Genomic DNA, 20,096 nt, shown 5'->3' on the forward strand with positions numbered 1-20,096 from the left:
AGCCACTCACAGTGGGGAGGGCAGCTTCCTTTACTCAATCTACCTATTCACATCTTAATCTTATCTAGAAAAAATTCACCACATACTCAAAATTAAGGCTTAACCAAATGTCTGAGCACCTAGTGGCCTAGTCAAGTTGACACATAAAATTAGCCTTCACAGAGGCAGAGCTTTGCATATATAATTTACCAGTGATGCCAGAATTGACTTCTGGAAGGAATTCTGTCTTTAAAGAACATTATTTATTTTGCATTTGAAAAATAATGAAATTACAATCATTTTGAGAAGTTTGGAGTCTAGCCTCATTTTGACAATTGTATGTTATTCATGGAAAAGTATAGATTAGAAGGAACTATGTAAATGAGTAAATAAGTGAAGTATGTTGGGTATATGTCAAGGCAGAGTAAATAAACAGGTAGGTGGAACTGTGGTGCCCAAAATGACTCAAGTTCTCCTTTGCATGTCTTAAAGATATGTGAATTTTTATTATTTTTATAAAGCTTCAACCCTAAGTTTTTGGTTAAGCTCTTCCCCTTGTTTAGTTATTAGGTAGCATTGTGAATTCAGAAATTCATTTTCCAGGAGTTAGTTATTTTATTAGAATTGATGGCTAATCTATAATCTCAAGATTTTTTTCCATGCATTTTTATCTGCCAGTTAAGTTTGAGAGGTTTCTAAATAACACCTATGATGATTTAAAGAGTTCTAACAGGAATTCTAAAGGGAAGTGACAAGTCAATTATTTGAAACAACAAATTTGCTTTCTGGTGATGGCATAATGAATAGGTCTCTTGTTTTGTAAAATATCAAGAACAGAAATTTCATAATCATATTTGTGTATCAAAAACTACTTTGTACACTAATGTGCTCATGATGTAATGTGACCAGATTTCTTCATAATTAAGTAGCAGGTCTCCGCAGGTATTGCTACCTCTCTATCTGACTATATGTGTGGCTGCTTTCAAAAGATTGAAAAATGCATCCTGTTGTGAAGCAGGATAACTTCCAATGCATATGCGTTGGTGTGTGTTGATTTTTCTTGTTCAAAAGCTTTTCGTATAGTCCTGAAACCTTCAAACTATAATTTAAAGTGAGACAGCCTCTGAGGATTTATGGAGTCATTTTCCCTTTGGCTAAAGCCCTCGATGGTCACAGACCACTAGATTTAAAAAGACAGCCAAGTCTGTCCAAAGACCAACATAAATTTTCAGGGGAAGGAAAATGGTGCCTGCTTATTAAATTAGTAAGAATATAGTATTTGGCAGCTACAAATAAATGATGCTTTTCCCCCTGAAGCTCCAAGCAAGACTATTAGAGATGTGTGATATTTGACTTAAATTTTTCAGGTTTAGCTGTATTCGTTCAGAATAATTTGCATGTTCTGTGCTTACTTTAAACTGCTTTTTGGATTTGACTAGATAAATGGGTTTACCTTTGCCTCAAAGTTCCCAGTTATGAACACATTTAAAATAATTTTTCCCCAGCACACACAAAATGACCAAGAGCATTAAAAATAAAAAAGAAATCTGTCGTCTCATAGATTTTGTCTTTAATACTCTGATATTTATGTCATGAGATTTTCCAAGTGCAACATTAGGAATGCTCCATGGGTTGCTTGTGTCTACTTTCTGTTTGTCCTCTGGATTCATAGAAATTATTAATTTTGTTCCAATAAAAATAGAAGTTTTTCTTTTGGTGATTCATTATATGAAATCATTTTCATTGACTTCAAGGATCTGGGAAGAAAATATTTATCCTTAACAGATCTTGGTACTTTTCCATGTTTCACAGGAACATTTCCAAGTCTTTTTTTTAAATATAAAAACAAAATAAATTATAGGATGGAGACTTTCTAAATTAAGGTTGATTAACTGTACAAGCTTCCTAGAGCATTTTCTGAGATAGTACCACACACCGTGTCCAGCCATGAAGCCTTCTTGAAAAAATATTGCAGAATGGCAAGTGTCTCCACTCCCAAGAACTTCAAAGATGCACTTTTAAAATAAAATTGTTTAGTAGTGTCTGCACTTGCAGCTTTGTTTCATTAGGAGACTATGCTGTGTTTCTATGGAAATGGGAATTTCTTCTCCTGATCCCTATATCAACATTCCCTGCATAAAAACTCTAGGTACAAAATGTCAGATGAATATTATACTCTACTTAATGTCTTTCCCCCAATTCTTACACAGTTAAATCAGCCTCTGTGTTTTTATTTTAATTTGTCATGTAATTCTTATTATTACCTGACAAGGCAACATACCTACAAATAATATTACGTATCTTTGTATTTGATAAATGTACTCTGTACCAGATAATGCCTGCATTCCTCAGGTATTAGTCTGAGTTTTATAAATCAAATATGTCTTACCAGACAAATATCTTATCAAGAACTTTTCTTGGATTGGGAGTTACTTGGTCTTTTAAAGTGGATTTTGTATATTTTTATTTAAAGCATAAAGATAAATTCATTCATTAAATGTACACTTATTAAGTCCTCTCTAGAGACCAAATATTGACCAAGATACAAATTTGAGTCTTAAAGGATGAGCAGGACTTTGGATCAGCATTGATGGTGCTAATTAGATTGATAACTGACATTAAAGAGCACTTCCTTTGTATCCAGACACTCTGCTGCCTCATGCCCCATGTCACTTCCTGAGGTAGGTACCTGATAACAAGGGAGTGCTGAAGTAGGAACAGTAGCTTCTAATGATGGCTTTATCACTTAACTGACCATGTAAGCCATCTAATTTCTCAGTACTCCTGCCCCCATTTCAGAGATATTGATATAACTACTTCCTAGGGCTGTCAGGGAAAATAGGTAAGATAATATAATCTGATATGGTGTGCACTGAATATGGCAAATATTCATTCTATCTTCTTGTGTGTATGAAAAAATTAAAGCTCTGGGAAGCTAAAGAGCTTCCCTACAATTAGAAGGTGATTCAATCCACTGAGAGAGTCTAACTCTGGAGTCTGGGTTACCGTGCATTGGGGAGAGAGTACTGATAAATATAGAGACCTTGGGGATGGGCAGCAGCATAGATGTACAGGGCATGACGCTGAATTTGGTTTCAGGCTACTGAAGACATTGTAAGGCCTAAGAAAGAAACCATGATGTTGTCCTGTAGGCAATCTAAAATAAACAGAAAATAACCTACTCTGCAGTTCTTTTGCATTGAAATGAAAAGAAACATCAGTGGATTTCCCTTTGATTCAAACTATCTTCTAAGCCAATTCTATATTTTCAGTGAATAACTATGAGCTAGAAGTCCAAGTGGAAGAATCCCCAAGATTAAGGACTTTCCCCAAGAGGTCTCACCAAGTATATACTGAAAAATTTTCTTTTTTATTTAACCACAATCCAGGTACAAGAATTATAGTTCCATATACTCTGTCTTCTCACTGCTCTAGGTTTATTTGACTCAAGAATTCTGACTCCAGTTACCAAAAAGTTCACTTGGACAATAAGCAGATGTATAAAACCTGCCAAGGGAACTAGATATTTTATTCACTGGCCAACATATATTTTCCCTGTTGAGAGATTGATGTGGGAAGTCAAATCACAATCAGAGGTTGTTTGGAGAAAACAAAATCAGCATAAGGGTTAAGCCACATGATTTTGGAGGGCTACCTTCCTGGGCAGGTGCTTTGCTTAGGATTGCATGCTCTCACAAACCAAGGGCCCCTCACTTAGTTTGATCCTTTGCTGTCACCATCTTGAAATTCTTCAAAGTATTTGATAATGGGCTTCACATTCTCATGATGTGCTGGGCCCTAGAAGTTTATATTCTCAATCATTTAACAATATTCATGCATTTAACAATCATATGCTGTGGTTCCCATATGTCTTTGCCCTTTTTCCATAAAGGCACTGCCAATGAACAAGTCCATCCCAGTTCTCCTGTGCTTTGTGACTTTCTCTTAACTCAATGACACACCACCACATTAGCCTCTTCATATCAGTTTACTGTTGTTCTAGGTATGTATTTTTCAGTTCATTTTGGGTATTTAGAATTTGACCATTCTCTGTTTACTTAATAGATTTAACTCTGTGCGAGAATTCATGTTTAATAATTCTTTGAAAAGTGCCCTGTATGTTACTTACATATTGTAGATGAAATAAATATTGTTTGAAATTTGCAGGAAAGTAAGAATTATTGGCAGAACAGATTATGATGAAATAGAACCAAGAGCATTTTGATAAGAGAGAGAAGGATAGCTAGAAACCCAGGAGTCAGGCAATAGAACAGCTTAATCAAATAAAGAATCAAAAGAATTGAGTGAGTGGTAAGGGTGCGTGTGCGTACACACACACACACACACACACACACACTTTTTATCCATCACTATCAATGGTCAGATCCTTTCTAGAGTTTTTAACCGTTGGCAATTTGTGGAACACGGAGACAACAGTTTATAGGAAAACCACAGAAATGATTGATAACTGGATAGTAGGGGATAATAGAAGGAAAACTGAAAGATAATAAAATAATTTTTTCCCTGGGGGGGGGACAGAAAATAACTAACATAATCCTAAAGTGTTCAGGCACTCAAAAGATTTTTAAAATGAAATTTGTGAATTTGTTTTCTGCATTTCAGTATTGGATTGATCACGTGGGAATTGAACAAAGAATTTGCAGAAAATAATGAGAAACACTTGGATTATGTAATCATTGAAATATTTGAATTTTATTTGTGCATTTCTTTCTTGTAATAGCTCTCATCCATCTGTATTTGTTTAGAATATGAATGTATGATTTAAAACCAAAGGTCTATCAATCAAACATTTTCCACCTGTTCTCTCTTAAGGGACTATCAAAGCAGGAAATTAAATAAAACCAACATTGTTTAACTACTTGCCCTTCATAAAGTATTACTTGTTCCATGTGAGTGCCCATTTACAAAGGACCTTTGAAGATTCAATAGGGGTTTTAATTGAAGGGAATACCATTTAATGAAAAATTTTACATCATAAAATTGAAAGGTAAACTGACAAAAAATTAAATTTGCAAATTAAAAAAACTTAATATGCTTAAAAAGTTCTTATACATGTTAATGAGTAATAAAAGAAATGAAAAAGGAGGGCAAAGGGTTTGAACAATGCACTGCAGAAGTAAAAATGGCTCATAAAGTTATTTTTAATGTCCCCAGTAATCAAATAATTAAATTTTAAGTAAGATATAATTTTATCTGCAAAATTAGCAATGATTGAAAAATAATAGCACTTAGTGTAGGGACTATGCAAAGATGACTTATACTTTCATGTGTCTAGAATAGGAAAATGACAAAATTATCTATGATATGCTTGAAATATTCAGATAAGATATGAATTTTCTACACTTCTTATAGATTGAAATTAGGGAAGATTGCTCTGAGGAAAATCCTAATTGAAAATATCAGAAGTCAAAATCACATGTTTTGCAGCATTAGTTAAGTAACATTAAGATGTACAAGTATATATCTCGAAGAGACGATGAGGGAAATCACTGAAATTTGATCATCCTGTCCCTACTTTTTCTTACATACACACTATTTGCTGCAGGGAAGTTAGGGAGTTTTGATTCCCACATCCTCCTCACCTACATTTTTGCTTTGAAAACAAAATTCCAAAGTAGTAAAGTAGAAATACGGCCCTTGGGTCTGGGAGTATTTGTGGAAGGACTCGTTTTAGGAAGCCAGTATTGTCAATGGTCACAGCAACCTGGATTTTTGAGTCCAGTCCTAATTTCCAAACTTGTGTTCCATTAGTTGCTGTAAGTATGCTCAGTGTGTTTCAACTTTTTGAGTGAGAAATAAATCATAATCATATGCCTATAGAACATATTCTAGTGCTTTAGGAAGAACTTTGTACTAAACCCATAAATGTACAGCTACCTTGCAAAGACCATCATTCTATAATTAGAGACAAAAAACCTAAAATATAACTACGCTGGAAGAGGTAAAGTATCACCTGTGACTGTGAGGAAGGAGCAAGGACCTCAGCCTTCTTGTTCTACATCCCCAATTAGCGAGGCCTCATTCGATGTAAATTTCATACACCCACAATCATAATTACAAATCTTGACATTTAGATGCTCCCAAAGTCAACACCCATCTCAGCGGGTTAGCCACATTATCACCAGTGAAGGAGATGGAGAGCAATTAGAAGCTAAAGGAAAAGGTTAGCTCTACCACTCGGATGAAGGAGCTCAGCAGCTAAGCCCACCTGCAATTGCAGTGTTAATTTTTTTAAATATCGGCTTTGAAGACTCGTCACCCATGACAAGGAAGGTCTTAGTCTAAATGGAATATTTAAGAGAAGTGCTTCCTCATCCCTCAATCATGCTGCATGCTGACCTTTTCATAGTCTCTACCGGTTGTTCAGCTGTCATGAAAGGCTGGAGAAGGTAGAACATCATTGGACCTGTCATGAGGTCAATCAGCCAGTGCTCAGACCAATTTGCTAAATGTATCTGTGCTAAAGAGTCTGTTCCCTAACTAATCTGATGAAATGTAGTACCAATTAATCACCAGCAAGATTTCAGGGTGTCGTGACCTTCCCCATATTTTGAGAACAGTTACTGTTTTACCTGGCCTTGAAGTAGCTCTAGCCCGAAACATGGGGCCACGTCAGGCACATGGGAAACTGCCTGCCAAAACTTGTATTTTAGGGGTACCAAGATGACAGTCCAGGGGATGGGTGTGCCCATGGCACTTGCCTCAGGCCTATTTTTTACTATTCTGTATGGTTTGCAAACCCTAAATATATTCATACAACTCAGGTGCATGCAAAAATATACCTCTCTGAAATTTTTAATGATATAGTAAGATCTCATTGTTTTTTCTATCAAGCTCTCAATTCTTTAGAAGGTGTTAGATTTGTCATCATTTTCTACAGAGGTTTATTATCTGAGAGCTCTTGGGTTGTCTTAAAAGCAGGGAGGTTTCTTTTTTCTTTTATAAAATAGACTGCTCTATTTGTAGCCAAGTCTCATAAATTAAAATACTTGTCAAAATAAATGAATAGTATGTTTGTTATATTCATGACTTAAAATCACATTTGATTGCTTACTCATTAATCCACAAAATTAAGCAATACACCCTAGATTGCAGTCATTAGTGCAAATAAGCAGGGTTCTTCTAACAGTCAGATGTCATGGAGAACACTGTACAGTTGTGTTTGTTTCAAAACTGGGTATGTGAATGTACAAATTAGTTTTACAATTTCTAAAGGTTTCCTCTGGAAGAAAATCAAATACATAGATGTAGTCTACCAGAAAACAGAATTGGGATCATAATAGACTAAGTAGATTTTAGATGGAGAAATTATAAAATGCAATTTCCCATCAAAACTCAAGTATGGATAGGCTATTTTGCTGTGTATACATGGTTACACTGGAGCACACATGGTTATGGAATGACCTTTTCCTAATTGAATGGAAAGCCAGGACACAGCGTGTCTACATAAAATGTAAGCCCTCTTATAGCACAGTTTTACCCTCCCTTTTGGGTATGGCAGAGATCTTTGGTTGCCTATTTACCTGAGTGATTTTTTTCCATGTACCAAGTATGATACCAGAAGATTAGAATACAAACACAGTCATACTTTAGTTCTCTAATCTACAAATTGAGGAGAATAATGCCTTTCTCAGAGAATTTCTGATTGATGTAAAATAATGTTTGTGAATACATTGAGCAATGCCTAGCCCATAATAAGAGCTATATAAGATTAAATATATTTTAATGATATGACACAGGGTTTCAACTAGTGGATAATTTACGTAGAGATAGAGGCAGGTGAATCAAAGATCCCCATGTTATGTAACAGGAAGTGATAGAAGCCTGGATATGGAATAGTAGGAACACCTGGGAGCCTGGTTAAGGGGTTTGGATTGGAGTCTTGACCTTGAAAGAGTATGATGAAGAACTTGAAGCTGGACCAAGACCATGTCCAAATCTATATATAGAAAGAGTACTTGGTAATAGCAATGTAGTTGAATATAAGGGGAAGATTAGAAAGCAGATGTGAATCCAGGCCCTTTCTGAATTCTAGGAGATGCGGAGACCTGGCCAAAGGCAACCCCACATTTGATTGCAGAGAGACATCAGCCCTAGGTACCAGTGAGTTACTGCCTGCCAAGATTCATTGACTTAACCCTGGATGACTGAGGCTACACTGTCCCTTGGCTAAGACATTACTAACAAGTATGTTTCTGAGACAATTTCAGCTTTGATTTTGGTTAGAAAATAGCTATTATGAGGAAATGCAGAATATAAAACTTAGCCAGTTGTACAATATCAAGTATGGAAGTTGCAATGTTGTACATGTATGTATGCTTTATAATTCATAAAATATTTTTCTACATACTATTTTGTGTTTTCTAATGTTGGCTATACTTGTTTCAGATATAACATTATTTTTAAAATGCTGGTAAGATGTGTGTGATTTAGTTGAGAACAATTTAAAGAAAAGCTATTTGTGTGTGTATGTGTCCATGCATTTTAAACACCCAAACTTGTGTTCTGTCTTAATTTCCAATAATGCACACCTTCCTGAGACCTTCAAAGCCCTTGAGATTGGATAAAATTGAGGAGCTATCTAGCAATATGCTAGGTAAATGACAAGTGAAGCCACCCAGTGGATTGGGATCACCTTTAAGAATTTTCTAGCCTACTTAATCCAAGTATTTTATCTTCAATTTTCTTGTGTGTCTGTTATTTTTTAATATATGCAATCCAGGGGCAGCTGGAATATTATTATTGACAAGGCAGGTATATTGAGTTTTAAAATTTCTGACATTTGTGTTATCCCAATGATGCTAGAAACTTGTCCTGGCTCCAATAACTGTGTGCTTTTCCCATGGTGTCCCCCTCTTTCATCCACCACGAGGATCAGGGCTTTCTTGGCTGCCACCTGACCTCCATGGGATCCTTTGCCTTACCAGTATTGTGTGTGGTCAAGGGCACATAGGAAAGGGCTTCTTAGGCTTCTCCTGCAAATAGTAGGTGTGAGTTGTGAGTGTGGCTTAATAAATTGTGAGCAAAGAAATTAAAGGATGCAGTAAACCCAAATTCAAGATTTTCTCCCACTCATCAAGTGATTACATTTTAAATTTTTATTCATATCACTCAGGGGAAAAATATGATTCAGTATAACGTGGTTAATGTACACCTGATGTCCTAGCAACTGACTACATACGTAAAGAGGTAAATGAATCTAGGGCTGAAATATGGGTAGTTTCTTAATAGGCATAGTTTTCATTGTTATGGGGCAATTTAAGTGGATGCCTCTTTAAAAAGTGATAAGGATAAATAGGGTTCTTATTACAGTTGAATAAATTGTGTTACTTTCTTTAGAATGAAGCTTAAAGCTGTAAAGTTTATAAAGACGCCTATTGCAATTTTTCAGTTTGAGGAGGAAAGGAAAATAGATTTATCTCATTTACTGAATATCCACTGAAGTATCTAAGAATCAGAGCCGCTGTGTACCTGCTCCATGGATGCTAGATCTGATGCTGGCATCTGATGAAGATGCTAATGTGGGCCTGCTAATTTTAAGAACCCAGATTAAATGTTTTTAGCTTGCTGTCAAAATCCTATGAAGGAAAAGAACCTACTTTGAAACCTTTTTTAAAGTGGCATAAAATTAGTTCTCATAGCCAATTGTTATTTAGTTACAGGCAGATGCATACATTTAAATGAAATTCTGCAGTGCTTCAATCCCTCTCAAAGGTGATAATGTGTTTTCCCCTACTTGTGAAATTGTTGTAATTTCACAGTCTTACTTAGATTTAATTGTGTTTATTAAGATTTGAGACAAATGATTCCAATTTTACTTTGTAGGATTTTTTTCTCTTTGTCTTTTAATTTTACTTGATAGTGGTAACATGGAATGTGTAGAAAATAGCAAAAAATAGCAATACATTGTTAAGTTCAATAATTTAACCCAAAGAACTCAGTACAGCAAAGAAGCCTTTCTTTATATTAGTTCATTAGTTCACTTGACATGTAATTAAAATAGAGCCACATATTTCTCAGTGTAATTACTAATAAAATGCTTTTATAAATGTAGTTTATTATGCTCTATGAGCATTTGGATGGCTCTTTTTTATTCTCTACATAGGCTAAGGATAATAACATCAGATTATAAAGTCTCAGGCTATAAAAGTGACAGAATGCTACAAGTTGACAACAGAATAAACCACACCATGAATATTGAGGAACTTGGTAATAAATGCATGTGGTGGCATTTATTGTTAAAATATTTACTTGGCAGCATAGAAGCTACAGGCCTTGGTACTGTACTTCGAGTTATGGTCGGCACAGGAGAGACCGTGGAAGAGCAAGACTACATGCCCAAGGGTTGTGTGTTGTCGTGGGATGAAAAGTGAGACCAAAAAAAATAAGAATCAAAATTACCCATTTGATGCATTTGATCTTGGTACTTTCTATGTTCCTCTGTCAATGCTGTGATGAAGAGATTAAAGAGAAACAACAAAGTAAAAGCAGAATAGGGATAAACAAGTCAAGTGGGACTACTCTGGAAGCCAGGGAATGATCACTAGGCTAGGAAAATAAGTTAAATTTGGCCTTCCATTGTGTACCTGTGGACGGGCTCTGTGCTAAGAATTCGGGCAAATTAGGAATTTTATCAAGGAAATTAGCATTCTACTCCTGCCACTTCTCAGCCCCCACAAAACACAAACACGGACACAAGCATACCTTGCTAGGTGATGCATGACCAGCTAGACATTGATTAAATTGCCTTACTGTTCCAGTATAAACACAGGTCTGAGTTCTTGAGCAGATATTGGAAGTGCAAAGTTGCACATATCCCCCGTTCCATCATAAAAAATCTGTTATTCAACCATGAACGTTTTAAGTTATGCAAAATTATTTTACTTCTTTTTGATCTTTGAACTGTTTGGCTTTTCTGAGCTGGAGATGTAGGTCAGTGGTAGAGCACTTGCCAAGCATGTGTAAGGTCCTGAGTTTGGTGCTAAGCACCACAGGAAATAAAAAAAAAAAAAAAAAAAAGAAATGGGGTATCTGGTGGAAAACCAGGCAGGGAGAACAGAAAATATAAAGACAGTGTGGTAGGAATGAAGATGATAGTACAGAGGAATGGAGCCCTGAGAACTTAGGAGAGAATAATTGGAAGACAAGATCATATAAGTTATGGGGAGCCAAAGACCTTAATGGCCAGTGCAACGTCTTGGTCTTCTATCCAGGTGAGGTGGGTCTGGTCAGAGGAGACATGGTCTGACTTGTGTTTTAGCAAGATGGTTCTGGCTGCTGGTTTGAGTTTTCCTTCACTGAGGGAAAGAAGCCTGGGTAGAAATGAGGCCAGTCCAGAGGCTGTTGTAGTAACACAAGGAAATTATGGTAGCTGGGTCCAAAGTGGTGGTGGTGGAGGTGGTGAGAAGTGGTCAGAATCTGATTATTTTTTTGAGATATCAAATGTGCCATGGAGTGACAGAGACAGAGCAAGAAGAAGGGAGAGAGTTGAAGGATTACCACAAGTTTTTTGGCCTGAGAAATTTGGAAGAATGAAGCTATTAACTGGGATTCAAATGACCATGGGAAAGCTTTGGAAGAGCATCTCTTCAGTTTTTGAGAGGTTAGGAACTTGACTATCTGAGCCTGGATTTAGACATATGCTCTTTAGCATTTTTTGAAACACAGTCTGAGAAATGAAGAGGAATAAGCAAAGGGAAATTTAATAAAGGCCCTGAAAGTTAAAGTACAACACAAGGGATTGTGAGGTACCGGAAGGCAAGCGAAGAAAGTGCAGACCAGAAGACACACAGAAGGTACAGCCGCAGAGGACCGCATCCAAATCAATCATTGCCTGTTTGCATTTTGTGTGAAATTTAGGTTATTACACCTCCTGAGGTGTCTCAAAATTCCTTTACAAGCCACAGAAGTTTACTATAGGTGAAACCTTTTCATGAATGTGTGAATATGTTTAAAAGCAGGTAAGTAAGCTAGGCCATGTTCATGCCCTGGATGCTCTGGAAACCAGCATGCCTTCTGTTGAGGGACCAGAGGGCAAGTTAATGCTAATCACTGCATCTCTGAAGCACTGTCTTCTGGGAACACTGCTGCTCAGTAAGGTAGGTGTTCCAATGAATCAAGTAATTTAGTTAACAAGAATCTACAATGTGCGATTTCAATGAATTATCCATGTGGACACAAGTCTATGTGCATTGCAAATGTTGAGATGAAGACTAGATGGAGAGAGCCTCTCAGCCAGCATCTGGAGGACAGTGACTTAGATGGGCACCACCGATTCAGAAACTGGTTCTCCTTTTCCCAGAAGCCAAGACTTTCTTTCATCCAAACCAAGTTTAGCTGAAGAAATTCCTAGCAATCAGGGGAATGGGAGACAGGTTACATAATTAATTAATCAAAGAGAATATGAGATTTGGGGAATACCCAGGTCTCTCTGTTATTATCTGCAAGAAGAGTCATGTGTTTCTGTATCACTGAAAACTGAAGTTCATATTATTTAGGATTTTAGGCCTTTACGAACAAAATATAAGTATTCTACAGTGTGGTCACTTTTTTTTTTTTTTTTTTTGGCTTTTTGGTTTTGAAAAAGGTCACACTGTGATCTGAAACCCTGGGTTGGGAATAAAAAAGACTTGATTCTATTACCAGAAACCATTTAGTCTATGACCTTGGGAAACAAAATCTCCAAAGTGCTATGTTCTCCCATTTGACAAATAGGTATACTATGGTTACTAAATATGCTATAACCTTGTGTGAGTATAATGTGTGGAAAACAGTGAAGTATTATTAAAAGAAAATGCATAGGTAATGTGATCTAACTTATGAGTTAACAATTTTAGGTTTTTGTGTTATACTTCTGATTGATATTCTATTTCTCTTTACCATAATATTTAAAGCACATGGATTATGCTGCAGTTAAGGATGTAGCAAGAGAGAAAAGTACAACGTATTAAATAAAACTCTTCACAGTGCCAATATAATTTACCACTGCCTAGTTGATTGTATATTGAAATTAATATCATTATTATGTGTTAGAATTCACCAGTATGCAAAGTTGAATTTATAATTATGGTGTAGAAATAGTGATGAAAATAGCAATTCCATCAAACTTTTTAAAAATTGATTTTATTTTCCTTTTCAGGATTTAAGGTGTTAAAACTTTTCATTTTGGCCAGATGATTAGAAAGATATATAGATCCACTGATTATTTTTATACTAGAATAATCTTTCATTATTAATCCATTTGAGTCTTATCTCAAATCAGTTCATCAGTGCTAGCAATTAAAAATAGAAAATGCTTGTGCTCAATTTCAAGAATTAAAAAGAATGCCTTGGGAGCAAGCATTTCTTTTCTGTGGTGAGGATTGTTGGATTCTCCAATTAAAGAAGTCTCCATCCTGGAAATGAGTAGTCAATTATGAAAATTATTTTTGAATAGCCAATTTACATATCCCTAATTGTATTCATTTCTTTTGAAAGACTGAAGTTGGAATTTATGATGTTTTGATTGGTTACCCCCACACTTGTGTTATTAATACTATTGCCAAAAAGGTTCCCCCGATGAATGGGGCTTTGAGTGCCTTTCCTGAATAAATGTTTGAATCATAAGTAGGTTTGTTTTATTTAATGAATGAAAAATATCAAAAGATTTACCAGCAGTTTTCACATTGACACTCGCTGCACTTCACTGAATTGACAGTAGCATCTCTAGCTTCTTCATGAACTTGTGTTGGACTTTTCTGCATCAGCTATTGAGAAACCTATAAAGTTCCTCTATGGTGGGGTAACCTGTTGGCTAATAACGCAGTCTCAGCGGACCTGCCCTTAGGACTTGTCTGTTGTCTGCATGACTAGTACAAATTTTAAAATATTTTGCTGTTATTTAATGAAAAATGACTTGGAGAAGACATTTCATGTTTTTGTATTAATGATAAGCATTCTCTTATATGAAATAAAATTAAGAAGAAAATGGATATAATTAGTTTAAAAATGTGAAGGTTTAGTCTCATTGCATTAGCATCCATTGAAGTTAACCTAGTCCACTCAGAGTCAATCATGAAAGAAAAGAATAACTTGAATAAGCATGGAAAAAATTTGGGTATCTACATATACAAGATAAACACAAACTGTTTACAAACAATCTGTAAGAATGTGGGGATTTAGTTGTGTCTAGAAGGACAGATATAATTGGGATTTTGTAATGTGTCTTAGCCTTTGAGTCTGGAATGTTTACGTTCAACTTTTGTAGATTTAACTTTCATTTTGGGGAACATTCTTGAAATAAAGAGATAATGAAGTCTTTTTAGGGATATTAGAGAAAAGTGGTAAGGGGAAGAGGCAGCCATTTCATTCCTTTAAGAGAGGTAGCCAAAATTGGTTCTCTATTTTAGGAATAGACAAAATAAACAAAAGAACAAACCATTCATTATGTCCTGACCATGGTGTTTATAGACATAATATTATTGAAGAATTAAGAGTTGTGGTACAGTAACATTAAAGTTTCAAGACTGAAGAGGACATTTTCTTTAAAATCAAATAAAGATCACAATCAGCTAGATACAGTGTCCCTTAGATATGTGTGTCCTATAAAGTAATTAGTGTTGTTGGACTTGTTTGTAGCTGATTGCTGTGTTTGACGAACAAGAACCCCTCCACAAGTTTGAGAGCCCCAGCGGAAACCCTGCAGATCGGCAGAGCCCGGATGCTTTTGAGACAGAAGTGGCTGCCCAACTGGCCGCGTTTAAACCAATTGGTGGGGAAATTGAAGTAACCCCTTCTGCTCTGAAATTAGGTACGTGTATTTTTAGTGGTATGCTTTTCCCCTGGTTGAAAACACATCATCTTATTGACTGTGTTGCTTTTATCCTGTTAATAATTTTTTTTCTTAAAAAAATGGGTTTTCCTTTTCTCTAAAACATTATATATATATATATATATATATATATATATATATATAATTTATTATATATATTATAATAATATATTCATTATTTACAGCTGCTGGTGCTCAGGTAAGTATATGCATTTTTTTTCCTTGAACTGAAGGTGAATCTGAATTGCATGTCCTTGAAGAAATATCAGGGGTGGGGGTGGGGGGAGTCAGACTGTAAATGATGAGGTTGACTATATCTTCTGAGGATCACATAAAAAAAGTTCCTGAAAAAAAAAAGTCATTTGGCGGAGCTAAGGGTTACCAAAGAATCCATACTAGAAATAAAGGTCAGTTTCTTTCTTAGCCATCTTCTTTTTCTTCTAATATATATCTCAGACTCTGGGGAAAATATTTTGAAGTTAGTTTTGAAATTCTTTCCTGCTGCTTTATTCAAACAAGGACAATTCATCTGGTGATTTTTCTCAGAATTCTTTTTCATGATATTTGTTTTGAAGGTGTTTGTAGAAAGAGAAAATAGACATTCTTGTAAAGTTTGTAATCAATTTACAACTCCAAGAGAAAAAACATATCAGTTTTTGGTGATACTTCTTGGAAGTTTAGGTCAGTTTAACAGCATGAAGTTTTTGAAAACCCACCAATATTTTGGTACTTAATATGTATTCCTGTTGAATGTGTTCACACCATTCTGAGAATGTTCAATGCATCTACCAGGGTTTAATTCTCAAACTTGAAGGACAGGCATTTCCCATGTCAAAAAAGGAATCTTACACTTTTGAAAGCACAGCATATGTTTAAAATTGCAAAAACTGTACATAGGACTTACTTTCCCTATTTGAAATAAAATATATACTATTAAGTTGATTTTACATACAACCACACTGAATAACCATATTGTGTCCTGATTTTCTAAAAAGTATCTCAATGTCCTTTTTAAAACAAATCAAATAAAAAATAATGACCTGTGGTCTTCATGATTTTCCTCCATCTTTTGGAAACCCAGCTAGTGAAGCAGTCTGCTGGAGTAAGGGTGTTGGAGGGCTCGGTGGCAGCTTTTCTTCCTCTGGAGCCAGGCTGCTGGCTTCAGCAACCTTGTAGCCTCATCATTTATTTGCATAATGGATGCCTTTTTATCCATTATGCAAATGGCATGAGAGGAAAATTAGGCAGTGAGGGAAGACGAAAGGAGAAAATTGCTCTTGCTTGTTTAGATGTTCTATTTATAAGCAAGTTCTATGGTCTTCAAAAGGCTGCACCTCAGAGTAACCCCTGTGCCTGGAAATTTGTGTTTACCTTTCTCTTATAAGTTTTTTCAGGAGAAAATTTTGTTTTGTTTTCCCTTAGCACTTTTGCATTTCTTTGTTTGCACCACCTGAGCAACATTAGCAATGTTGAGTACAAGAAGACAGTGAGCTGAGGTCCCCCTTCTTTAAAATTAGTCTTTCAGTTTTCCCCACACTGACTACAAGACAGGGATAGAAGATAATACTAAATGGGGGACTACATGCCAGGCACTGAGCTGAAGGCAATGCTCTGAGTAACCTAAACACTTGACTCAGAATGACTCATTTCAGTCCCATGATACCTAATGAGATTTTATTGTTCACACAGCTATTAGGTGACTAAGCCAGAATTTGAACCCTTGATGGTTGCAGTGTCAGGAACCATTTTACTGTTCTGCCTCTGAATAAGCTACTCAAAATATAAAAAGTTGATATAACTTTCTTGGAGTTTACTTTGTGAATATATACCAAAATCTTGAAAAGGCTAACTAAATTCCTTGGCTTGCAAATCCAATTTCACTTAATGACAGATTAAATAATGAGATTAGCTAATACTCACTTTTGGGTGATTAATTGTTGCCTTCCAGCCTTTTGGCCCAAATCCTTGGCATCCTCTCCATCTTCTCTTTTTGCCCCCACCATCCTCCCTTCTGTGCTGCTTAGCTTCCTTGTCCACAGCCAGGGTATAGGCCAGAGATTCATCATCTGTTACATCCTTGCAGAGGCCTCAAATGGACCTTTTCCTTTACAGTGCCTGACCTCTTCAATCCCTGCTGATGCCAGGCTACCTTTCTAAATCTCAGATCTGATTATGCACTCCTCTGCCTAAACAACCTTTGGTGTCTCCCTGTTCTTCCAAGAACCATGTCCAAATTCATTAGCAAGCCAGTTTACATGGTTTCTCTGAATTGGCTGGAGGAATTTGGACAGAGATAATTATAGATTAAAAAAAAAAATCATTTCTTCTACATCTTCATGGTTTAGCAGATTTTTTTTTTTTCTGGAACTTAAAGAACACAGTAAACACACATTTATCAGGTTTTCAGATACAGAAGTAAAAGAGGAAAGCAAAACAGCCAGCTCTGGTGTACACCCATTCTGTTTTCCTATTCCTGGCCCCAGGGCAGGACTTGGTCATAGGCCACGCATCTCAGGATGGAGTGATATGGTTGGCAATAGATGTAGTGTTTGTGGCTTTTCTGGGAGTGACCCGGTTGGTTGTCAGATCTACACTGAAGTTCCCTCTAGATGCAGAATGCAAGAAGGCAGGCAGAGGAGGACAGGGCTTGTATTCCAGCAACCCACCATGACAGAGTGATTATAAAGTAAAAGTCACTGAACCCCAGGCCTTTGTTTCTATTCCCTACTTAGCTCCCACAGGCCATTGAAACTGGTTGTACTTCTTCCCTGAGTTCTTTCACCCAGGCTGGAACAGCAGACGCAAGGCCTAATTCTTGCTAGTTTTCTCATGATTAAGGCCCATTCAATAAAATACAAATTTTACTCATTGTCTCCTTGTATGTTTTTTTTACTTAAGGCAAAAGAATTTTTTAAAAATATTAGGAATCAACATATTTTTACATCTAGGCCATGCTGTCACTATAAATTTATCTGTTTTACTGGCTTATGAAATCAAAATATTTTCAATGTTTAGTAAAATTTTTGTATCTCCTTTTTCAACACAAGATAGCTCTGAACAGGGCAGAGGCTGTGGCTCCGTAGCAGAGCGCTTGCCTTGTACATGTGAGGCACTGGGTTTGATCCTCAGCACCACATAAAAATAAATAAACAAAATTGTGTCCATGTATAACTAAAAAATAAATTTTAAAAAGATAGCTTTCAACAATATTCTCATAAAAACTAATAACTTTTCCTATATGGTGCATAAAGAGATTGGCCCTCCTATCCTTCCTTTTACCTCCAAGATGAAATACCTTATACACAGGATACTTATTGCATGAAATTCATTTGCACTGGCTCTTTGTGACCTAGCTGCTTCCTCTTTGCCCACCCTTCTTGCTGGCCACCCTTCCATGGCCAACATAACCTGTAAACATCCTGAGTCACTTGCCATTTCCCAAATTGACTACTTTCAAATCTCTGTGCCTTTGCAAGTACTGTTCCGTTTACCTGCCTTGCCCCTGCAATTCTTTTTTATTTTTTAACCTGGTTAAAAAATGCACCTTTTAAGCCCAAACTCAAATATGACCTTGTTTATAAAGACTTGTTCAAATATTTGAGAATAGTACCAGAAATGTACATTAAATATATTTTAAAATATTCATTCAGCAACAAAGAGTCACAAAGGTGAACATCAGAAATCTTCTACCAATCTAAAGAGGTTTGTGGTTTCATGCCCTGTATGTTAACAGTGCATATACATATGAAATATATTTAATTAATATATAGGATCTATATTTATACATATATATAAGTATATGTATATATTTAATTGGTAAGCAGAGTTTTAAATCAAGTGGGCAACTGCATAATTCCAACCTCATTTATCTAAATTATTTCCTACCACTCCTTTTCTAATAGATTTTTTAATGGAATGACTGAATACCTGAATTCTGACTTAGTCATAACTAGAATATTATCCTAACACTTTAAGATTTTATGTTTTTTTTGAAACTGTCCAATGCCTTTTACCATATACTCTAGATATTGATAACCTAAGAGTTTACTTAAAAGAAGATACACGGTGGACAAAACACCAAGGGTAACAGCAAAAAGTCATATTTACAGAATTCATTTGCATTTTTAAATCATCTAGTTTAAGGATTTTCCAATTCTTGACTATTGAACTAACCCTGTAGTTTTTCTGAGCGTATTTCAGTGATTCAACAAATATTTAATTCTAGTGTTTTGAATCAGTGGAACCCCACCTTCAGTTCCCCCAAAGGGATTCTGCAGCCATAGCCTGAGGTTGCCCCAAATCCCTGTTCTTTGAGAAACAGTGATACGGAACTGGTCCCAGACCAGTATTGGAACTAGCTGTGTGTCCTAGGAAAGTCATTTCACCTGCCTCTATCAGGACAATGTTTTTCTTTTTTCCAAATAAAAAGTAAAGTAGAGTAGGACACATTTGGATTTCTACAGATGTGAAAACTCAGAATCAAGGACATCAGGCTACCATCTCTTGTGTCTTCACCATATTCTCTGGACCACATTTTCTTATCTATAAAGCAAGTCTATCTTGCTCCAGTGGACTGTGATCATTCCAGGAGTATTTCATTAATACCAAGCTGAGTTTGAATTTAGCTCCATGTTCCTGTCAATTTCCCTCCCATGGTCCAATTAATTAGTAGTTTTATTTTGTGCCTTTTGATAATTTTTCTCAGTGCTTCCTGATTGAAATTTGTTATTTCAAGTTCAAGCTCGCACAAGAAAATATTTCTTTAGTTATAATTATTTTAGCAATGCAATTTCAATAGTGTTTCAAGATAAAAAGAACTTTAAATTTGGCTGTTGCCACTTGTGTGATCTTTGTTACCTAGATGTAAAGCAATCTGATTAAAGTTAGGAGCGAACTAGTATGAGCTTTATTTTCCTCTTTGTGTTAAACTTTGAAGACGAGCTACTTTCTATTTGAAAGTGATTCTTGATCCTGAGACTTGAAAGGTGCCTCAGATGCTTTATTGTTTCCTTGTGTGTTTGTGCTTCTTCAAAACAGAAATGGAAATTATGATTATATGTTTGTTATAATATCATTATTTTCAAAACACTGAGTCCCCTCCTCTTTATTTTCAGTAGTTCTCAGAAAATATTGTGTAGCCACAGATTATTGTTGGAAATTGTAACTATTTTCTATCTGATTTTGAATAACTCACCGCAAAAGGAAACATATGGGAACATTTTTCTCAATTCTTAAGGAAACCAAATCCCTTTATGGCAGTGATCCTCAGGAAAATATAAAGAAGGAG

General features: G+C 35.8%; 1 protein-coding gene across 2 annotated transcripts in view; it reads left to right on the forward strand.

The window, feature by feature from the left end:
• Nucleotides 1-20,096, forward strand: part of Pard3b (par-3 family cell polarity regulator beta) — a 1,008,812-nt gene that overhangs the window by 371,741 nt on the left and 616,975 nt on the right. For both annotated transcript variants that reach the window (XM_046463021.2, XM_058578162.1), the window contains exon 3: nucleotides 14,617-14,788. In XM_046463021.2, coding sequence (XP_046318977.1) covers nucleotides 14,617-14,788 — 172 coding nt within the window. The remainder of the gene's footprint in view (nucleotides 1-14,616; nucleotides 14,789-20,096) is intronic.

This window comes from Marmota monax, unplaced genomic scaffold (genome assembly GCF_021218885.2).
Source record: "Marmota monax isolate L192 unplaced genomic scaffold, Marmota_monax_Labrador192_F-V1.1 WCK01_AAM20220418_F8-fsc00095, whole genome shotgun sequence".
NCBI classification, from domain to species: domain Eukaryota; kingdom Metazoa; phylum Chordata; class Mammalia; order Rodentia; family Sciuridae; genus Marmota; species Marmota monax.